General features: G+C 41.9%; 1 protein-coding gene across 1 annotated transcript; it reads right to left on the bottom strand.

Moving 5' to 3' along the window:
• Positions 1 to 947: 947 nt before the first annotated feature.
• GEM (GTP binding protein overexpressed in skeletal muscle) lies at positions 948 to 9,555 on the bottom strand. Its single transcript, XM_050316866.1, has 5 exons — positions 9,441 to 9,555; positions 7,384 to 7,726; positions 4,418 to 4,494; positions 3,735 to 3,939; positions 948 to 2,168 (listed from the first exon to the last, which is right to left on the bottom strand). Exons 2-5 carry the CDS (start codon positions 7,715 to 7,717, stop codon positions 1,891 to 1,893), a joined length of 894 nt encoding a protein of 297 aa, XP_050172823.1. The 5' UTR covers positions 7,718 to 7,726; positions 9,441 to 9,555; the 3' UTR covers positions 948 to 1,890.
• Positions 9,556 to 19,242: the final 9,687 nt, after the last annotated feature.

Raw genomic sequence — 19,242 nt, 5'->3', positions numbered from 1 at the left:
TTGTAGCAACTTGTGACAGCTCTGGGGAATGGCCCTATCACATTGTTTTTTTTCCTTTCAAAATCATGTTTTAGAATTAATTTTTATTATCCTGGAAGAAGTGGAAAGAGAGCAGTGAGGGCATGAAAACTTACTAGGTAACTCTAAATTTTTATGATGCCATCTAGGTACCAAGTGATGCTATGAACATGGACAGGTTTTATCCCTAAAGGCTGTATGATCAACATGGACATTTTACATTTCTTTAAAACCTGTTTAGTTTAGATTTGTAGCTTGACTGATATAGAATAGACTAAAGAAATGTGCTGGTTGCGTACAGCTATACTTTCAATTCTTAAATATGACCTTAAAAATTTCTTTAATCTGTGCAAATTTTTTCCATTCTTGAATGGGAAAAAGGTTCTGGGAGTTTAAAAGTTCTGAAAACAAAATTCTCTAAACTTCTCTGGGTTGACCTTAGGTTACATGCCAGTAGCTCAAAAGCATTAATTCAAAATTCAGCAACATGGATCTTGTCTGTGCTCTTTTCAAAAAGTTTTGTTTTCTATTCTTATCAACACTTTATTCTAGATCAGGAATACCCTTCCAGGGAGTTCTCAGTAGCACAGAGTAATCCTGCAGTATGATCTTTTACCCATCCACTTCCCTCCAAAATTGAGGTAATGGTACTCATTTACATTTCTAAAGTGTTTCCAGGCTAAAGGTCAAATACCTTTTCTAGGAATTATTTATTTTCAACCCCATTTGTATGGGAGGGATGCTGTGCACTCATATCTTTGAGGTCCCACGTGATTCTTGCCTTGTGATCATAGGTTGCCAAGTAGGCTGTGTTTAGAGATGTAAGGAATCCTCATTGCACTTCTCAAGTAGCAGTTTTGCCCACCATTCAAAATATTGAAAACATTCTTAGGGATTTCCCACTGAGGCTCAAAGGCATTCGTATTTTTTATTTATTTTATTAGAAGGCATGTAAGTAAAAACTTGCATATCTGAAAAAAAAAAGATATTAGATAGAAAACAGTAATAAAATTAACATTATTATTTAAGAAAATTGGTAATAAATACATTTCCCCTCAACATTAAAATGCTTGTTACTTTGCACAACAATAAATACAGCATAGCTCTGGCATGGAGAAAGGCCAAGACTGGATACAAGAAGTCCATGTGGTTTCATAAAAAAGCTTAGGTGACTTATAAAGGTTTGGCATCCTGCACTTGATGCACTTTGATACAACTTGCACTTTTAATTTTACTACGATTTTTAAACAGTCCCATAATATTAAAATATCAGAGGAAAACTTGTTTGATTATAGGATTTTTCCTTTAAATATTTTCAGAGTAAGAGAAGTGTAAACTCACTAAAACTAATCTTCAATTAAAAAAAAAAAAAAACAAAAAAAAACCATCAAACAAAAACAAAACAGGTGTCTTGACAGCTATTCTACAAAAATGCATTTTTTTCAGCTGTGGGTGCCCAAGCCTGACCAGCCAACTAGCAAGGGGCCAATACCCACTCAGTTCCTCAATTCTTTACATAGTTTTAAAAAGGAAATATTAATAACAAGGAGAGAGAGTAAAGACAGTAGTATTCACTTCCCACGTCACGGCATTCAAGGTTCTTACACTATTATCAAAAGGCAAGAGGAGAAAGAACAGGTATTCCAGAACAGTTCCCAGCATAATTTTGGGTCATTCTGGTCTTTTTGTTTCTTTTAAAACTACTGGGAAAAAAAAAAATTGTGCTGTTCTTATGCCAGCACGTATCATCATAATCACAACTGTGAACCTAAGTCACTGATAGCCCAATCTAATATAGATTGATTGATTGTCCCATGACAAAGTTAGATAATGTCCATAAAATGCCACAGGCTCTGGCAGAGTCCAGAACCCTTAAAGTACTGATAGGTCATGGCAAGACTTGGACTTGAGTTTGAAGGCCATGTTCTTGTTGTTCTTGGCAACTATTTTGCCCCAAAACCGCCTGGCTTTCTTGGGGATACTCTCTCTCCGTTTCTGTAGCGCCAGTCGCTTCTCGTTCTTTTCCTTGCTATCCCTCCGGAGCCGCACTTGCCGCACGATGCCTTCAAACAGCTCTTTCACATTGTGCTGCACAGCTGCTGAGGTCTCGATGAACTTGCAGTCAAACACGACGGCGCAGGCTCGTCCCTCTGCAAAATTGCAAGGTGGACATGTCACGGCAGCTCACGAGCCCCAGGGGCAGCGGGGAGGTGGAATCAGAACCATAGGCTGCCACGTGTGTGGGAGTCAGAGCCACCAGGGAATTCCTCAAGCTTAATATAGGCACAGATAAGTCTTTAATCATCTCATGCTGCCTGCTAGCCCATGATTCATCTGCTCTGTGTCACAGTCCCTTCCCAGAGAGGGGGGGCAAATCCCCTCCTGGAAAAGCCCTGGCCCTCCTGCTGGCTGCAAAGGAAGCTGGGACTGACCGACTTGAGCTGGGACACCAGAGGCTGGAAGGCTCAAAACCACATGGCTATCTTACATGTAGGCTCCCTCAAGCTGCATTAAAGGGTGACCTGCAGGCACACAGCACAGCATAGGAGGTAGGGCACCATCCTCCTCCATGGGCTGTGTCTGTAAACAGGGATCTGGGGACAGTAGCAACTTTGGTGTGAACAGGCTTATGTACAAAACCCTTAATAAAGGCAGAACTATGTTTGCGGCTTTAGGGGTGCATCTGAAGTCACAGTTCTTACCTTATGTGAGCCTAAGCTAAGCAAAACCTGACAGCTGTCTTTCACACACAAGCCAATTTATGCTGTCTTCTGGTGTGCTGTGAACTCATTGACAGGACCACTAAAGAGACATGAATTCAGAGAGGAATGAGAACCATCCCTGGGCTCTCTATGAACTCCTCAGTTAAAACTCTTCACTTGGGGCAACTGTGACAGGAGCCAGAGGAACTGTACACATACCCAGAGAAAAAAGCTAGTTTAGCTCAGCTGGGAAACGGAAGAGCAGAACAGCTGAAGAGACAAGAAAATGTCAAACAGAGGAACCCATGTTTCTGATGCGCCAAGATGAGATCACACTGTTGTGTTATGTTGTGTCACCTAAGCCTGGGGGAAGGCTCTTCAAGAAGACATTTTACTGATTGCAGATGTCGAGAGTCAGCAGCATTCTCAGCAGTCTCTCAATTCCTATTTATGGACTTAGTGGTTGTTCATTTGTGTGCAGCCAAGTGAGGGCTGGTTTAGTACCCCAAAGTAAGCAACAAGGAGACCTCTCCTGAAAGGTTGCACAGTCCCTGCCCAAACTAGCAAAACAAAGGTTGAGAAGGAATTTCATTTTCAGTGAGGGCAGAGAACAGGTTACAAAGAAGAGAGTCTTTGTCAGCAGAATAAAGGGGGCTAAACTTGTTATACGTAAATATGTATTGGGAATCCAAAGTGTTTCCAGCTACTGGAGAAATCACATACTGCAGTGGTCTTACACTAGGAGCTGGAAGGAAAGCAATTCAAGCTGTTTTTATGGTGGTACTTAATAAATATAGAAAAGGGATTATCTGACATAACAGCATTACCAAGGAAGGTTTAAGGAAGTGACAGACCCCACCCAGTCCTCTGTCCTGTGTTCTGGTCCTCTGTTGTTTTATTGCTCTTTCATTGCCCAGTCCTGATCACAGTGTAGTCCCTCAGCCAGAGTTTGCCCAAAAGCTGCTAGATGACGTTTAGTGTTTATGTTAGGTTTATGCTTATCATTTGCCTTACCTGCCACTGAAACTTCGCGGCACCTGACAAGGTCACTTTTGTTGCCAACCAAAATAATGGGGATATCCTCTTTCTGGCGTGCTCTGCGGAGTTGTATTCTGAGTTCAGAGGCCTTCTCAAAGCTTGCTCGGTCTGTGATGGAGTAGACAATCAAGTAGGCGTCTCCCACTTGCATGCAGTGGTCTCGAATCCATTCTCCCTCACGCTGTTCAAATGAAATAGTCAGACATCGTTATGCCCAGAGCAGGTTTTACTTAGAAAGTAAAACATTAGAGAATCCAAATACATTCCTGCTGTAAACTGTAATGGGTATGGTTTGAATCACAGTTATACTAAAAGTAATTCCAATGTGGTGATGGTATGAATACTTTGCCACGAAGGAGGGCAAAACTCACCCCAGATAATTCATTGTGCTGGCTTTAGACTGGAATAAACATGGTCTGGAAAAAACCTTGAGTGTTTTATCATTGAAAAGATGAAGAAGACTTGAACTTCTCAGGCTCACATCACAGAGCCATTAGGTGTGCTTTCCTTGATGTGGGGCTGGCATTAATTCTATATTTTCCCTGATTTTGCTGTATGGAAAACACCTATTTTCTTTCCCAAAAGATCCCTACTTTGGATATTAGCAGTCATTCATATGCACCTTTCATTCAGTGTTTGACTAGAACAAATTGAAGTACCTTATTATCCCACATGTCAAGCAGTATAATGGTTGCACTTTCCCCATCCACCATCAGGGTTCTTTCATATGTATCTTCTAGAAAAAAAAAGCAGAAAGGTTGGTAATATATTATTTTGTGGTGTCATGTACATTAGAAAAAAAACCAAGTAGTTGAATATGGGTAACTTGTTCACAGTTAAAGTTATTGAGCCAAATTTGAGGCTGGCTCACATTCAGTTCTTTCCTCATTTCCATCAGCACTGAACCTGCCCTCTGTTCATTACTGGTTGTCTTACTTTCCATGATATATGAAGGAGGCTGAAAGATCAGGAAACAAAATGTTCATTATTTTGGCTGATACTCTCTTTATCTTATGTGGGAGAGAGAAAATAGAACCAGTGGAAGAAATAACCAAAGGCTGAACATTTGCCCCATGGGAGCTGCAGGGTCCAGCGAGGCTGAGTAATGGAAAATATTTGCTTTCGCTTTAGCATGGACAGTTTACGGGTGAACAGTCACTGCTGCGGAGAGCGATACAGCCAACAGCCGACAAGCAATGGGGACAGGGTGTGGGAGACAACAGCTGCTGAGTTTGGGGAGACTGAGACTTCTGCTGCGCCCTAGTTCTCTCCAATTTCGCAGTTTCCCGCATTGCCTTTGATGTCAAAATAGCAAAAGAATCCACAAACCATAGAAGGTCAGTTATTTTGTACTGAGGTCACATAAATTCATACCTAGATTATAAACGCTATGTGGAAAAATTCTGCCTACATCTGAGGAGGCTGTTCCCACTCTGGAAGGGCTGAATTTGATCAACCCTTGCTGTGAAATCTCAGTCTAGCTTCTACATCAAATACTAATCTTTCTTCTTTTCCACAAAGTTGGAGACACTTGGATGAGCTATAAGGAGGTTGGACTCATTTCTAACGTTACATTACTGGTCAGTGAAAAAAGCCAGCCTTAGGGCTTCTGAGCATACCAGCCCTCTCACTGTAGCATTTGAAGGATCTGTCCCAACCATGCTTGTAGGTAGGACTGTGTCTAACCTGTGCCTCGTAAGACTTCTGCTGGGCATTGATGGAGTGAACTTTGCCCTAAATTGTAATCAGTATTTCTTCAAAGCCAGGAATCTACATCCATGAAAGAGAATGAACAAAAAATATTACACGTGTGAAACAAAATCATAGAGAACCCATGCTTGACACAGCTTAAAATTGCAAGATTAAAAGGACAGAGCTAATCACTAGGAGAATAGTTTCTTCAAGTGACTGAGCATCTTTGTGAGAACAAGATGGAGAAGGTACAAATAGGTACTCCTAGAAAATACTATGCCTAAATAGTCATATTCAGCACTCATTTGCACCTTGGTCAATCCTAAGGAACTTTCATAGAATATAAAACACACTGAAAGTGAGATCTTAGTTCATGTCTTGCTCATTTTGAAGCTGACACTAAAAATGGAGAGATGTAACAACAGCAGTACCTCAGCAGAGCTGGCCTTGGAAATCTGTCACTGCTACACTCCAGGCAATATTGCTGGGAGTGCAATGGAAAGAGGAAACCCCACGGCTTCACATGAAGGAGAAGAAAACTGCCTGACAGGGGTGTGCAGAGCAAATCAGCTGCACTTTCTGACTGTTTGCCTCACAGTCCTACTCTACATCACTCATTTAGCACTAGGAAAACTTTTATCAGAGATACTCTAGGCTGAGGAGTTGGTAGAACTACAGGAAAAGTTGATGGCAGAAGCTGAAGGCAGAGCACACATAAATCCAAGAACTTCAAATCCCCCAAAGGCACAAAGATCTGTGTCCCCAGTCTGACAGCAAGCAGGGAAAATGTGAGTCTGACCCTCCTGATGCTGGGTTGTATTACATTCTGGGCAAAACCTCCCCCAGCTGGAGGGTGAAAGACAAAAAAAACCTGTCCATCCTATGCCCCTCTGAAGGCTGGAAGAGAAGCCCAGAAACTGTCTGTGCTAGCACTGGCACCATTGCACCAAGGGAGTACAGGCAGGAGAGGTAAGGGATATTGGAGAAACAAAGAAAGTCCTGCACACTTCAGACAAGCAAAACTGGGCAGCAAACTGCATGTCCCCTGACAGCAACAGCGACTGCATCCTTAGAGCCACCACAGGTTTTTGTGGCGGCACAACACTTCCACATCAACATCTTGCATACAATATAGCTCAGGACTTGGTGCCACAGCTTCGCCTTCTGAATGATCTGATATTTCAGATTAAAGAACACTTTACAGTCCTAAACAAAGAGGAGGATAGCAAGGGGAAAGCATCAGAGACAACTACAGCTTGTGCCTTTTCCTCCCCAATGGGTAATAGGAATTTTCTTACTCTGTTGAAAGACATTTATCTGTTTTGCCTTTGGCGGAACCTATGCTGTTCAAATAACATGAAATGAGATTTTTACTCAAAATTTTATATATTTTACTCAAACTCCATACAGCCTGTGCTGAGGTTATGTGTTAATACAGAAAGGCTGAGATGACTTCTAATGGCAATTATTTTGGAGGTGACTTTTTCTTTATATATAATTCCTAAATATTTAATTCTTGCAGACCATGAGGACCTTCAGTTGTTTTCTCTCCCACACAGAAAGATGGAGTCAGCCCTGTGAAGCCAGTGGTGACACAAATGTTGGACCAGCAAGAGAGCTGAAGCAGCCTCTTGTGTATCATCATCACAGGCAGAAATAAGGCAGTTTCCAACAGGTATTTTGGAATGAAATAGCATGAGAATCTGAATTGCTCTCTTTCAGGGGCTTTCAGTCATGGTTAGTATCTTACTTATCTCATTTTCCTTTCCTGTCTTCTTGAAAGAGATGCTTAAGTTGAATCAGTTATGATGATCAGATCCAAATGTTTGTTACCTCTGTTCTTTATTAAATGGCCTCTGTTTCTTTTGTGCCAATTACTACTGGCAGAGCTGACTGCAAGCAAACACAAAGACCCCAGGACATAAATACGTACCTCCCAGCACCTCACAGTCGCTGTCGATGCTGTCATGCACCCCTGCAAAGATGTTGGCTAGTGAGGACTTCCCCACGCTGTGCTCCCCGATCAGCACCACCCGGTAGCAGTTGCTGCCAGACTCGGAGGAGATGACGGAGTCAGACGACTCCGAGGACCAGCTCCTTCTGTAATATTCATCAGGACTGATGGTGTATCGCTTCTGTGGGTTGTACTCATTGGAATCTTTCTGGACCAGCAGATTCTTTCCATCAGCAGGGATGCTCCATCGCTGCTGCTGCTGGTGCAGACTGCTATTGTGGGTGCGACGCATGGTAACATTGTTGAGAGTCATTTTGAACTCCTAGTGAGGAACAGGAAAATCACAAATGTTACCCACAAAACATTTAGAAATGTATTAATGCTCTCTTACAAACTTCAAGGCAGCACATCCTCTGTAGGGACCTAATATATAAGAAAAGTTAGCCTTTCTGCACTCTTTCGTACTTGCTAGTACACAAAGTACTACTCATTAGTGAGTCAGTGTAGAGAAAATACCACCCTCACATGCTAAATCCTGCCTTGTTTAGCCTTTACAAGCCCACAGACATGCCAGGTGCAGCCCAGACCTGGAGAGAGGGAGGCATTGCTATGTCCCAGGAGGAGATGGAAGGGGCAGCACTCACCATGCCTGTTCTACACAGCAGCTGTAGGCCTGCTGAGAGGCTGTCTGTGGCCAAGGCAACACTCCCTATCCTTTGGATTGACTGGAGGCAAACAGAGGCACTGGTCCCAGTTGTCTCCAACTGCCAGTGCAACTGCAGGTACAGCTATTTCTCACTGTCTCAGTTAAGAGCTGAAACTTTTGGGAAAGCAATAAGGCATCACTCACTGCACTCTTAGACAACACTGTTATAAGAAAAGAGCCATGCAAGCAAGTCTTGCTATGATGGGGTGAGTTTGGTTCCTGTCTGTAGGCAGGTAAACAAAGAATGATTCTGCCTCAGAAAGTGACTTTTCAGCTGGTAAGAGGGACAACACAGTGAAGTCCAACAGCTCTTTTGAGGAGGTACAGCTTATAGCTGCTACAGGAGATATCACTATCATTAATTTATAGATATTAAATCAATAACTTAATTTACTGCACAATTAGTTAGATAGGTTCACTCTTCTTGCCTAAGTATAGCTCATAATTACATTTTACTCAATAACGTCTATTTTGCCTTGCTTGGAGGCAGAGAACAGTGATGTCATTCTCACAAGCCAACAGCTACCATTTTTAGGAAAGTTACTTTGATACATTCCATCTCCCAAAGTGACAGTTATTTAGACATTTTGCTTTTTTGTGATATATCTCTGTTTCTCAGTTCTCTCTTCCACATCAGTAAATAGGATAATTGTCCATAAAATGCACCCAACCACTTCCAGACTTCAGTAATAGATGGTGAACAATAAAAAGTACAGCAAAGCAAAGCAACACGCACAAATTACTATTCTTCTTCACACAAAACTGAAAGTCTGAAAAACTTCTGTGAATAAGTGCCCAGAAGGACATAGGTCAAATATACAGAACAAGTACTGTCTCAACTTATTACAGCATACACAATATTTTCTCTGTGATGTGCGGTACTTCAGGGCAAAATGAGATTATACGCATGGTCCTAGTCACAGTAACTTTGTAGGCAAGAAATATATCTAAACTAGAAATCATGCACTAAGCAGAAACTGCTTCACAAACAAAATTAAATATTTACTACAGTTGAATTTTAAAATGCATTTTTCCCTGCAGCGTCCCCATTGAAAAGACCAGATGAGAATAGCCAGCTTTGATTCAGTCAAACAACAAAGTATAACTCACCACCTGCAATAAACAGTCACTCACAAAACCATCACAAACACAAACATTTTACAATTTAGCCTCTAAAAATTTACCATTCCTCATTAAACAAAGCCAAATGAGTCCCTGTCACACACTGCCTTCCAGGTTCAAACTGATTTTGATACCCCATACTGCTTTTAGCTGCCTGGGTCTCTAGCACCTTCAGTAAAAGACCGGGTCAGAATCCACTCTGCCTTACTTGTGCCAGGCTCCTCCAGGCAGTCCGATCCCTCGCTCACACTGCCCTTCTCTCTCAGTGGACTGTGGTGCACTGAGCTGCTCTGCTGAAGTAAATCCTCTCCTGCTTTGGGGCTGCCCCTTTAATTCTCTCTCAGCAAACCTGGTTTATATTAAGCCCATCTGATCAGAGACAGGGCTTTTCCGTGACGTGGTTGGCCTTTCCATACAACAGCCAGCCCCCAGCTGGGAGGAAGCAGACATGCAGAAGAGCAAAAACTTGCAAACAATCTCAAAAGACTTACTCAAAATCATATGATTGCTTTAATATTGCCAGTAAAATAAACACATTTGTTTCTTCCATGATGAAAACAGGAAGGTGGAACAAAGCAAAATACTACATGCCATTTTGCCTCAGACAGTTTTTAATACAAATGTTATCAAAATTAATGATGATTAAAAAATTGCTTAAGTTTCATTAATGCATGAAATTCTCTAAATGTATTATGTATCTGTTCTCTGTCTGCAAAACACACTTCAGCCCCTGCTGGATAAAACATATCTTCGGAATAAAATATCTGAATGTTATTTTGGAACTATCTTAAAAGTAGGAATATTACTGGGGGAGTGAGTTGTTAGTTAGTTTGCTTGTTCATTTGTTTTTTAAAGCTCTGATGTTTACAAATCTACTTTTCTCTATCAGCCTCAAAGTGGCTACACCCAATTTCCTGAACTGCATAACCAGCTCTCACTTCTGCTTCAACCCTTTACTAGCAGGGGCTCAAACAACGAGAAACTCAGTGTTACTGCAGCTGGATATTAGCAAAGATGCATCAGAACACACAAACTCTGCACAAAGACACACAGTGTTGAGGCTGTCCACAGGAAAGATGAATATGTAGTGGATATGCCACAGACCCAGACTGTGGTCCTTAAACTTTTATAGTCTCATAGCTGATTAGCAGAAGACATTTTGTCAGAAGAAAAAAAAAGTCCAAACTTGTAATGTGTGCCACTGGGTGACACTTGTAACGACATACTTCTTGATTAACAAATGAAGAGTAAGAAACTGTCACAAAACTACTTGTGGGGCTACCACAACAAAAAGTATACATAAACACTGTAGTCAGATGTCAATTATCCAGACTCTGGATTAAGTACGATGGCCTCAAAACCAAGCTCCTACAGCTTTCCTTTATGTTTACAATTTCCTTATTTTATCAGTCACCGAATCTAATAGAACCAGTTCTTACCCTGCAATAGAAAATATGAACAGCTTTGGTTGCTGTTGGAGGGGAAGAATTTTTTTTCATGCTACAGGCAAGCAGCTCTTTAACTGATGATGTACCTTTATTGAAGGCAGCAGTGATATGCAGAAAAGAACATCTCTTGCTGTGATTGTAGCCTAGCACATTCCTCTGCAGTAAAAGCAGACCTTTACAAAATTTTTCAATTGAAATCTGCTTGCTTTGTTTCCCCTTTGACTTTACTGAATTCCTGTGTCTTTCATGAGGATTTTCAGGGATCTCCTGGGCCATTCCCAAATTTGAAGGGCCAAGAGCTTTTCCCAAAGTAATAGGCACTCATCAATGTACATAGGAATCATGCAGATTCTACCAAGGGTAGAACTAAGCAAAAATACGTCCTGATTTTCCTTTACCTGTGTTTCAGTGCTTGGTCCCAGGTCCTGCATCTCCACCTCACTTGTCTCTTACACATCACCCTCTGAGTATCTGTTGCTGAGTGATACTCCCAAAGAGTACAAAGTGCCATCTCCAACTGTGTTGGATGTGCAGAGGGGCTTGTAATAATTACTGCACAAAATGTAACAACATCTCCATCAGGGAACGTTTATGGCATGGACAGCGGTTGGCAAAAATACTTCTGCTGTTGGCATACTCAACTGAAATTGCTCATTTTTTTGAAACATGCTGGAAATCATGAAGTTGAGTGGGTGGTTGGAGTACTGTGCTCTGCATCTCTTACTCTCTTTGTCACAGCAGAGTAAAAGAGCAAGACCTGTCTGCTGCAGGACTGGAGAGATTTATGGCCAGACTGATCTCAGCAGAACTGTAGGCTCTAACATCTCATACAAATGTTTAACATACATTGTAACAGAAAGCGCAGACAGAAGAAATAAACTATAGTCAGAAAAGCCTTTGTGTTTAGTTGTAGTTACTGTTAGATTAGGAATTGCTAGACATCATCTTTCATATTCGCTTCATAAAATTCAAGGCAGATAAAGAAAACATGTCTCTCCAGCAACCACACAATATATTTCTTCCATAAAGCCATCCATAAGGGTTGTCCCAACCATGGCATGAAGCGTTTGTACTGAGGGAACTTGCACAGGTGTTTTCCTTTGTACTGTCTCTTCTGAGTCTACTTCGGTTTTCCAACTGGACAATCATCTCTCCAGGTCCCATTCCGTACTACTGTCTACTTCCACATGATGAAGAGTTCTTCTTCCTCAAGGAATACCATCAGCACTCACGAACTTCAATTACTCTATCTGCTGGGAAAACACTTGCTTACTTGTTTTTAAAGCTGGGGAGAGGTGCAGTATTTTCAGCCTCCTGGTACTTACTTCCAAGGGATAACAGCAGGTTGATTAATGAAATACATGAACTGAGCCCTTTTTATTAGGGTTGAGTATAGGTTTGGATTTCCAAATACAATCCCATGGATTGATGGAGACCGGTGCAATCCTGGTCTGTTCAGCCCTTTTTCCCTCTTTGCTGGTTGACACCTCTTCAACTCAGACTGCCCAAGACAGAGGCAAAAGAAGTGCTTGAACATAATCGCCCAGTGCAATCCTAAAATTCAGAGCAATTTTTTTTCACTCATCTTATCCAGACTCTGTTTCAATAATCACATCTTCAAGGAATTCTCCCTGCAGCCAAGATGAAGTAAACATCGCAGAGTAGCAGTTCTGCAATCCTTCCCCAGCCAGTTACGATTAGACAAGGTGATACACAAAGCAATTAGGCAGAAATTTTCCATTGGATATAAAACAGCAGTGCTTTTTAACTGACACTTACTTAGCTAGTCTGTATTTATGTATATGAAGGCAAAAGTAGTTCCTCAAATCACCTTCTGACATAAGGGTTGTCCACAGAGGAGACCTAAATCAATTCGGAGCAGGAAAAAAATGCAAGGGGAGAGGGGTAGTCAAAAAAGCAGGAAAAACAAAATACAGATTTATTTTAATAGAAACCGAATGCAACATGTCTGAAAGTGCACTGTCTCCCAGTGCATTTAGTGGAGGAGTTCATCTCCATTCTTCCCCTCAGAAGACCTGATTTAGTAGACCATGTTCCCAGTAGTGTGTTGCCTGAACAGGCATTGAAAGAAGTCCACCTGCCTTACTCTCCTCCAGATCATTGTGGCATTTCACTTTTGCTCTGCCTTTCACATCCTGCAGTGCTGGCTGGCCCTTGGCTATTCTCAACCCCACCAGCAACATCAGCTATGAACAGAAATTAATTTGGGTGCTGGGCTGGATACTGCTGGACACACTGGGAGTGCCCACAATCACTGCATGCCCCAGGGGAGCTGCTCCATTGCCACCATCCACTTCTACTGCACAGGGGACACAGACAGCTTGGCGAGCAAATGTAGAACAAAAAGCAATAATAGATGTGGGACTAAGCAGGATTAGGCCCACAGCAATGGGACCACCAGCTTATTTATACCAACTCATGTCCACAGCTTTGTCTTTGCCTGTCCCAATTCACATTCAATGACTGGATATGAAGTTTCTTGCTGAGTGAGAAAGGTACAAGGGATAAAATACCCTGAGACTGCGAGGTATGAGGTAGGGAAATGAAGAATTATGTGCTTGAGGTAAACTGCTGAGGGTCTTAAGTTGGGGGTAGGGCAGAGAAAGACCCTCAGAAATTAAGGAATAACAAAACTCTGATTTAAGAGAAATAGTCAGGATCACCTCAATGTGCCACCATCCAATATTTTTAAAAAAATAAATAAAGCCATTCCTCTCTTCAGTGGAGCAGATTTGGTAGACTGTTCCCAGCAATTGCTTGCAGGAAGTACTGAATTTGTTCTACTAACTTTTTTCCTCCCACATCACAGCAGTATTTACAATTCTTTGACTGAGCACTAAAAGCAGAATATGATCCTTTGGTGAGGGAGCACAAGGATAGGGAAGAAATGATCTGTACTCCTTGTGCACTAGATAGCTGTAAAAGCCAGCATTAGAGTTCTCAGGGAATAGGATTGCCTTTAATCAGCTGACTCATTGGAGAACTCGCTATTAGTGAATTACTTGCAGATAATCTGGATTCTGATGAACCCAAGGGAAGGTGTGTACTATATCTGTGCACTGCAGAGCTTTGCTGACTATAATGGGTGTCCAAAAGGTATTTTCCCCGTTAACTCATTAAGCCAGAACAGCTGAAGACTTGGCAGGGAGTAAGAAATGAGCATCCAGAGGAAGCAATGCAGTTCAGTTCACAATAAAATACAGGTACTTTTCAGTCTAGTTAACTGAAAAGAAATTAAAACAACTGACAGCTTTAGGAGGAGAAAAAAGAGCAATGATAAAGAGCAAACAGCAAAACTGGATTATTTCAGTACGAGTTACTTAGCAAAAGGACTGACTATTTCCCGCTCCTGCTCTCAATGACGTTAATGAATTCTGCCAATAATTGTCTGGGGAATAGGATTAAGTCATGTATGACATAAATAAATGTGCTTTTCAATGCAAATAAAAAAATCACAATATACTAATAATAGTAGGATGTGAGCTAGATACAAATGTTCTTCAAATGCTGAGCTAAAAAAACCTTCACACAGACGGCACCAGCACAGACGACTTTTTGTAGCTGACATCTTTGTAGTATGCCACAGCCCTCAGTGCAATCAGGTTGGGCCACAAACTCCTTTGCAGTTGCAGGACTCACAGAATTCAATAACTTGATTTAATAGCACTAAGTGATGGTGGTAATTTAACTACAGGCAACTGCTTCATCAGCAAACCATAGGATAGAAACTTCAGTAGAACAATGGGTCTCTGGTCTTCAGAACTGTTGAAGGAAGACCCAGGAAAAGGTCTGTTGCTCCAAATGCCATTTCTTCTTCACTGTGGTGCCCAAGACTCTTACACTGAGTGCAGTCAACACTAATTATCAATACTCAGGCATATTCAGACAAAGGTATGAAGGAAGCCCTCAAAAACCAACCAATAGAAGCAAATTTCTTTAAAAAATATTCCATGTGGTGGTCAGATCTTCACTTTGAGGTCTTGATTGCATTTAATTGTTTGTTTGTTTATTTATTTATTTATTTGATTGCATTCTACAAAACAAGCCTGCCTGGGATGGAAAGAGAGCACCACTGAGCTCTGCAATCCACTTCGGCTTGCAAAACACCTTCTGTTTCATGTAATTAAAAGTGTTTTGGGCCCATTGCCTGGGTGGAGGAGTCCCATTGCTGGGGCAGGGGCTGACATGGGGTCTTGGGCAAGGTAGGGGAGCCCTGGGAGAGCGGCAAGGCTGTGGGTGTCTTCAGGACCCAGCACTACCTTAGCTCACTCCTTGAGGAAAAGTAATGACACATGGTTGAAACAGAGCTGAGTTTGTTTGGGCTGATTTTAGTCAAGATCACACCAGGGCTGTTATTCGCATTTGCACCAGTAGAAACGTGACGTGCTAAAATGCACAGCACGTGACAGTGGCTAAACCAGCTCTTCTTCCAAAAGATCAGGTCACATCTGGGCTATGGTGTCTGGGCATCATATCCCTCCCCAGCTCTCTCTTTACTGTGCAGTCAACCAGGAGTAACAAAACCACAGCTAAATATGGTGTTCTTGGAGGGAGCTCTCCTTTCCCCGTTTACAGTATCACCCATCCAGTGTTCCTGGTTCAGCACTCGGCTGCCCACTCACCACACTAGCACCTAGTAAAGTGATGCCTCGTGCAATTGCTCAGTGATTCACTGCCTTGTTTGGATTTTCTGGCTCCTGGGCTCATGTTTATCAGCAAAATACACACTCTCCAGTGTCAGGCTGTAAGCGGATTGGAGCCGTATGAAATGCCTTTGAGCAAGATGCTCTACACAGTCAGGCATATTTAATGTCTATTTAATTGAACAACAGTACCTCTTATATTTACACAGCTTTACTCCCATGTCATTCAGCATGTACCTTCCACTTTTCCAAAATGTAAGATGTGATAATGAACATGTAAGTAAATATATGTTTTTTATTTTCTTTTTGAAGATCTAATTCTTCATCTCTGTTGTACTGTGTTCATGACAGGACAACAGGACAATTGAACATCGGGCCCCGCAGGTAGGATTCACTTCACCTCATTTAAACTACTTGCCTTTGTTCCTAGAGGGAAGCAGAGAGGGTTAATTGAGTAGCTTCAGGGTGATTCATCCAGCACAGGTTACATGAATCATGGAGATTCCTCTCTCCCCACTGACAACAGAGAGATGGGGAGATGAGTCTCTCTGTACTAACGCTGGCCTTAAACTGCACTGTCTGAAAACTATACTGGCAGTCAAGTGAAATGAAGACATCACTAACAGCCTAAAGGCTGATTTTTACAAGTGCTTTTTCAGATGGCAAATAAATAAGACAAGATTTAAGACATAACCATTGCATATGCAGTGCTGAATAGAACTTTCCTGCTGTAGTACAGGAGATGCATAAATGCACAAGCAACCTGGTTACGAAACTGGAGATATCAGTACATGAGCTATGTTCAACATGGATGGCAAGTGGGGTCTTTTCACAGTAGTTGCTGGGACACTTCTGGAGACAAATTTCTTCTATGCCATCCACCCTGATGGAGCACCAATTGCTGTTTCTGCACAGCCTTAGACATACGCTGTCATGGCTTGTGGAGTTTGCTGCCCTGCTTCTGCAAGCCAGTGTGCTGTCACTGCACCACAGACATGTCCTGCTCCAGCCAGGCAGCCTCCTGAGAAAGAATATCACAGCCAGCCTGTTTTTCAGGGAACATACTCAATAAAATGGCAGCAGTTATAATGTTGTCAGTTTCTATCTTACTCCACAAAGCCAGCTTCTTGTCACTGAAGTCTCTTACGTTCCTGTAGGAGCCAAAGAGGGGTGGCACAGCTACAGCAGGATCTTCTTGAGCTCTCTAGCTGGGACACACACATGCACACATGTATGACAATGCTGAAGTTGCTGAGTGACCTCCTACAACCACCACTAGTTTGTCTTTTGCTTTTTCTCTATTGTTTTAATAAAATTTATTCATTTTGAAACAAGGCAGTAAACACAGGAGCTGGGCAGAGAAGAAAAAAAAAGCCATAATTAATAAATCAACCATTTTGATGGCAAGCAGAACCTTCAACAACTTCACTGCATTGTGCTCCAGTGCAAATCATGTATCTGCAAAATGTACATCTCAGTAATAATGTGTGGGACAATACCATACTTTTCAGAAGCAGTGGGCTCTGCAAGGACTCTGTCACACGTTTTTCCTCCTTCATGGTAATTAACATATTATTTAATGCTTTCTGATTATTTTCTACCTAAAAGCTACTAAAATTTCCCATGAACAAGGGAGGACTTGTTCTCATCAAGCCAACTACACTGAGCATGCTACTGACTAAAAGACGTAGATGACTATAAAAGAAAATGTCACTTGTTCAAGAGCATTTCTCAGGTGAGCTGCTCTGAAGCTGGATACCTGACATGCATTGTTCCCACGAAGCACAAAATTAGAGAAACTGGTAGCAAAAAGCTTTGATTCCTTGAGCCTCTGGAAGTAGCTAAAGCCCTGTTTTTCACAAATCCTGTGTGTCACTGGAAGTTTAATCAAAGGCCAGGCTGGCAAATTTAGAAGCTAAAAGAAAAATAGTTAATTCAAAGTCACAAGCTCAAGGAATGTATTTCTAGCATGACTCATAAACTAGATCTGATTGTTGATGCTCTACAAATCTCAGTTCTGTGTAGCTCACACTTCAGCCACCGGAGCTGAGCGAGCGAGCAGACCCTGCTGTCCCTCCTGCCGCACTCTGCCCTCTCTGCAACCCTGGTCTGATGGATTTTAAACAATTCTGTTACATTACAAAGTAAGACCCAGTGTACCACAAACATGAACTGAGATGATAAAATATATCATAGTGAACAAAGAGGGAAACAAGGGGGAACAATACGGACACGTCCCATTGCAAAAGGCAGAGAAAATATTTGGATCTCCTAGTTACAAGCCCACTTCTGGTTGACTTCTGACCCAAGGCAGCTGTTGGTAATTACATCACCACTGCTGGTCAGTATAACACTGCTTCCAGTAGCTCTTTGCCTTGTTAGTAGGGTATGCACAAGAGGAACTTTGGCTGAGTGTCAGTGGAGGGAAATGGACTCCTTCAGCAGGCACAGCAGAGCAGCTAAGGTTGGTTTTGGTACTGAATTGCCTTCCACGCTCTCCCTCACTCACAGTTTAAGGAAAAGATGAAGCTAAAATACACAAAATATTCTTTCATCAGAGGCTCACATGGAAAAACTATGTCTGACAGCTTATCTGAACATCTTCAAATAGAAATGCCTCTTTCTTCTCTTACAGTGGTATACATCAGAAGTCACCCTTAAAATAAGTCAATATCAATGATACTTAAAATGTGTCCAAATTACACAAAGGCAAAACAAAAGTCCACATGTTCCAGGGAACGAACGCCCCCTGTCCCATATATCTGCACATTTCTGGTTCAACACTACTGTAGAACACTCGTGTCTCAATGCTTCTCACACTTCTCATGGAGAACAGAATGTAGCTACTGCCTTCATTTCCTTGAACTCTCCCTGCTGCCTTCACTCACATCACAGGCAGTCCTGAACACCACCTTTGAATTATTTTCTAATTAACATAATTTGTACTGTCCTTATGTGTTGCATATAACTTGTTAACTTGTTAACCTTCTAGCTGAATAAAAAAAAAAAGAAAAACTGAGGAGAGGAAGAGAGGTGAAGAGACAGAGAGTCAGAAAGATATGTCCTACTCTCAGAATAGCCTACTTGAGATCATGCAGGTTCAAGGACTGTCCTTTATTTGAAGATGTTTTATCATTTGTGGAGTGTCACTCACACTTTTTACATTGGCAACATCCCAGGAAAGTGCTCCCAGCTCCCAGTGTCTCAGTCTCTTACTGCTTACAGTCATGTGACTATACTAAGGAGCGAAGGCTCCCTAAATGATTAGGAGAGACCTAAGAGCTCCACCACTTTGGCTTCCCAAAGGACTCCTCAACCATCAGTAACATAATGATCCTTATCGTGGATTTTCACCCAGCATACAGGCAGGAGAGGTATTTCTTCAGATTTCTGATAAACCAGAGGTTTCCCTGTGTGTGCCCTCATGCAGGCTGACTCCAAAACCCTTGCAGCTCTACCTGAAGTGAGCATCGGCTGCTCTGTTCACAGCAGGGGCTGTGGAGCAAATACACAAAGTCATGTGTGGGCTTGTTCAAATTCAACAGAAAAAGGAAGATGCACATTTGATCAGCTTTAGGCCCAAAGTCTGTGGAACTGGGAGAAAGTGAGGATGAAAATGTGGAGATGAGGACAGCCTGCATTAACAACATATTATCAGCCATGAGAGGAGAGTTGAGACAAGATGAGATTACTTCTCCCTCACTTGGGAAGATGTCAGGTTCTGGAGGTATCAGACACAAAATTTAACTTTCTGTGAAGGACATACCTGGCTTTCAAACAGCTGGTTTTTGGATCATTTTATTTTCCATTTCTGAAGAACACTGGAAAATATTTTGCTAAGTGAGGGGAAAAGTTCCTAAATTTTAGAAAAGTGCAATAAAAAGTCATGTAAGGGAAA

Source organism: Myiozetetes cayanensis, unplaced genomic scaffold (genome assembly GCF_022539395.1).
Source record: "Myiozetetes cayanensis isolate MyiCay16 unplaced genomic scaffold, myiCay2020 scf1, whole genome shotgun sequence".
Taxonomy (NCBI): Eukaryota; Metazoa; Chordata; class Aves; order Passeriformes; family Tyrannidae; genus Myiozetetes; species Myiozetetes cayanensis.
The sequence above is the reverse complement of the archived record's forward strand: the minus strand, read 5'-3'. Positions and strand labels throughout refer to the sequence as shown.

Bases quoted from the DNA above. Each gene is read 5' to 3' on its own strand.
- GEM (XM_050316866.1), bottom strand. From the start codon at position 7,717: ATGACTCTCAACAATGTTACCATGCGTCGCACCCACAATAGCAGTCTG. The intron at 4,495-7,383 runs GTACGTATTTAT...TTTTTTTTCTAG, and splicing joins CGACTGTGAGGTGCTGGGAG to AAGATACATATGAAAGAACC. The intron at 2,169-3,734 runs GTAAGGCAAATG...GCAATTTTGCAG, and splicing joins CCGCGAAGTTTCAGTGGCAG to AGGGACGAGCCTGCGCCGTC.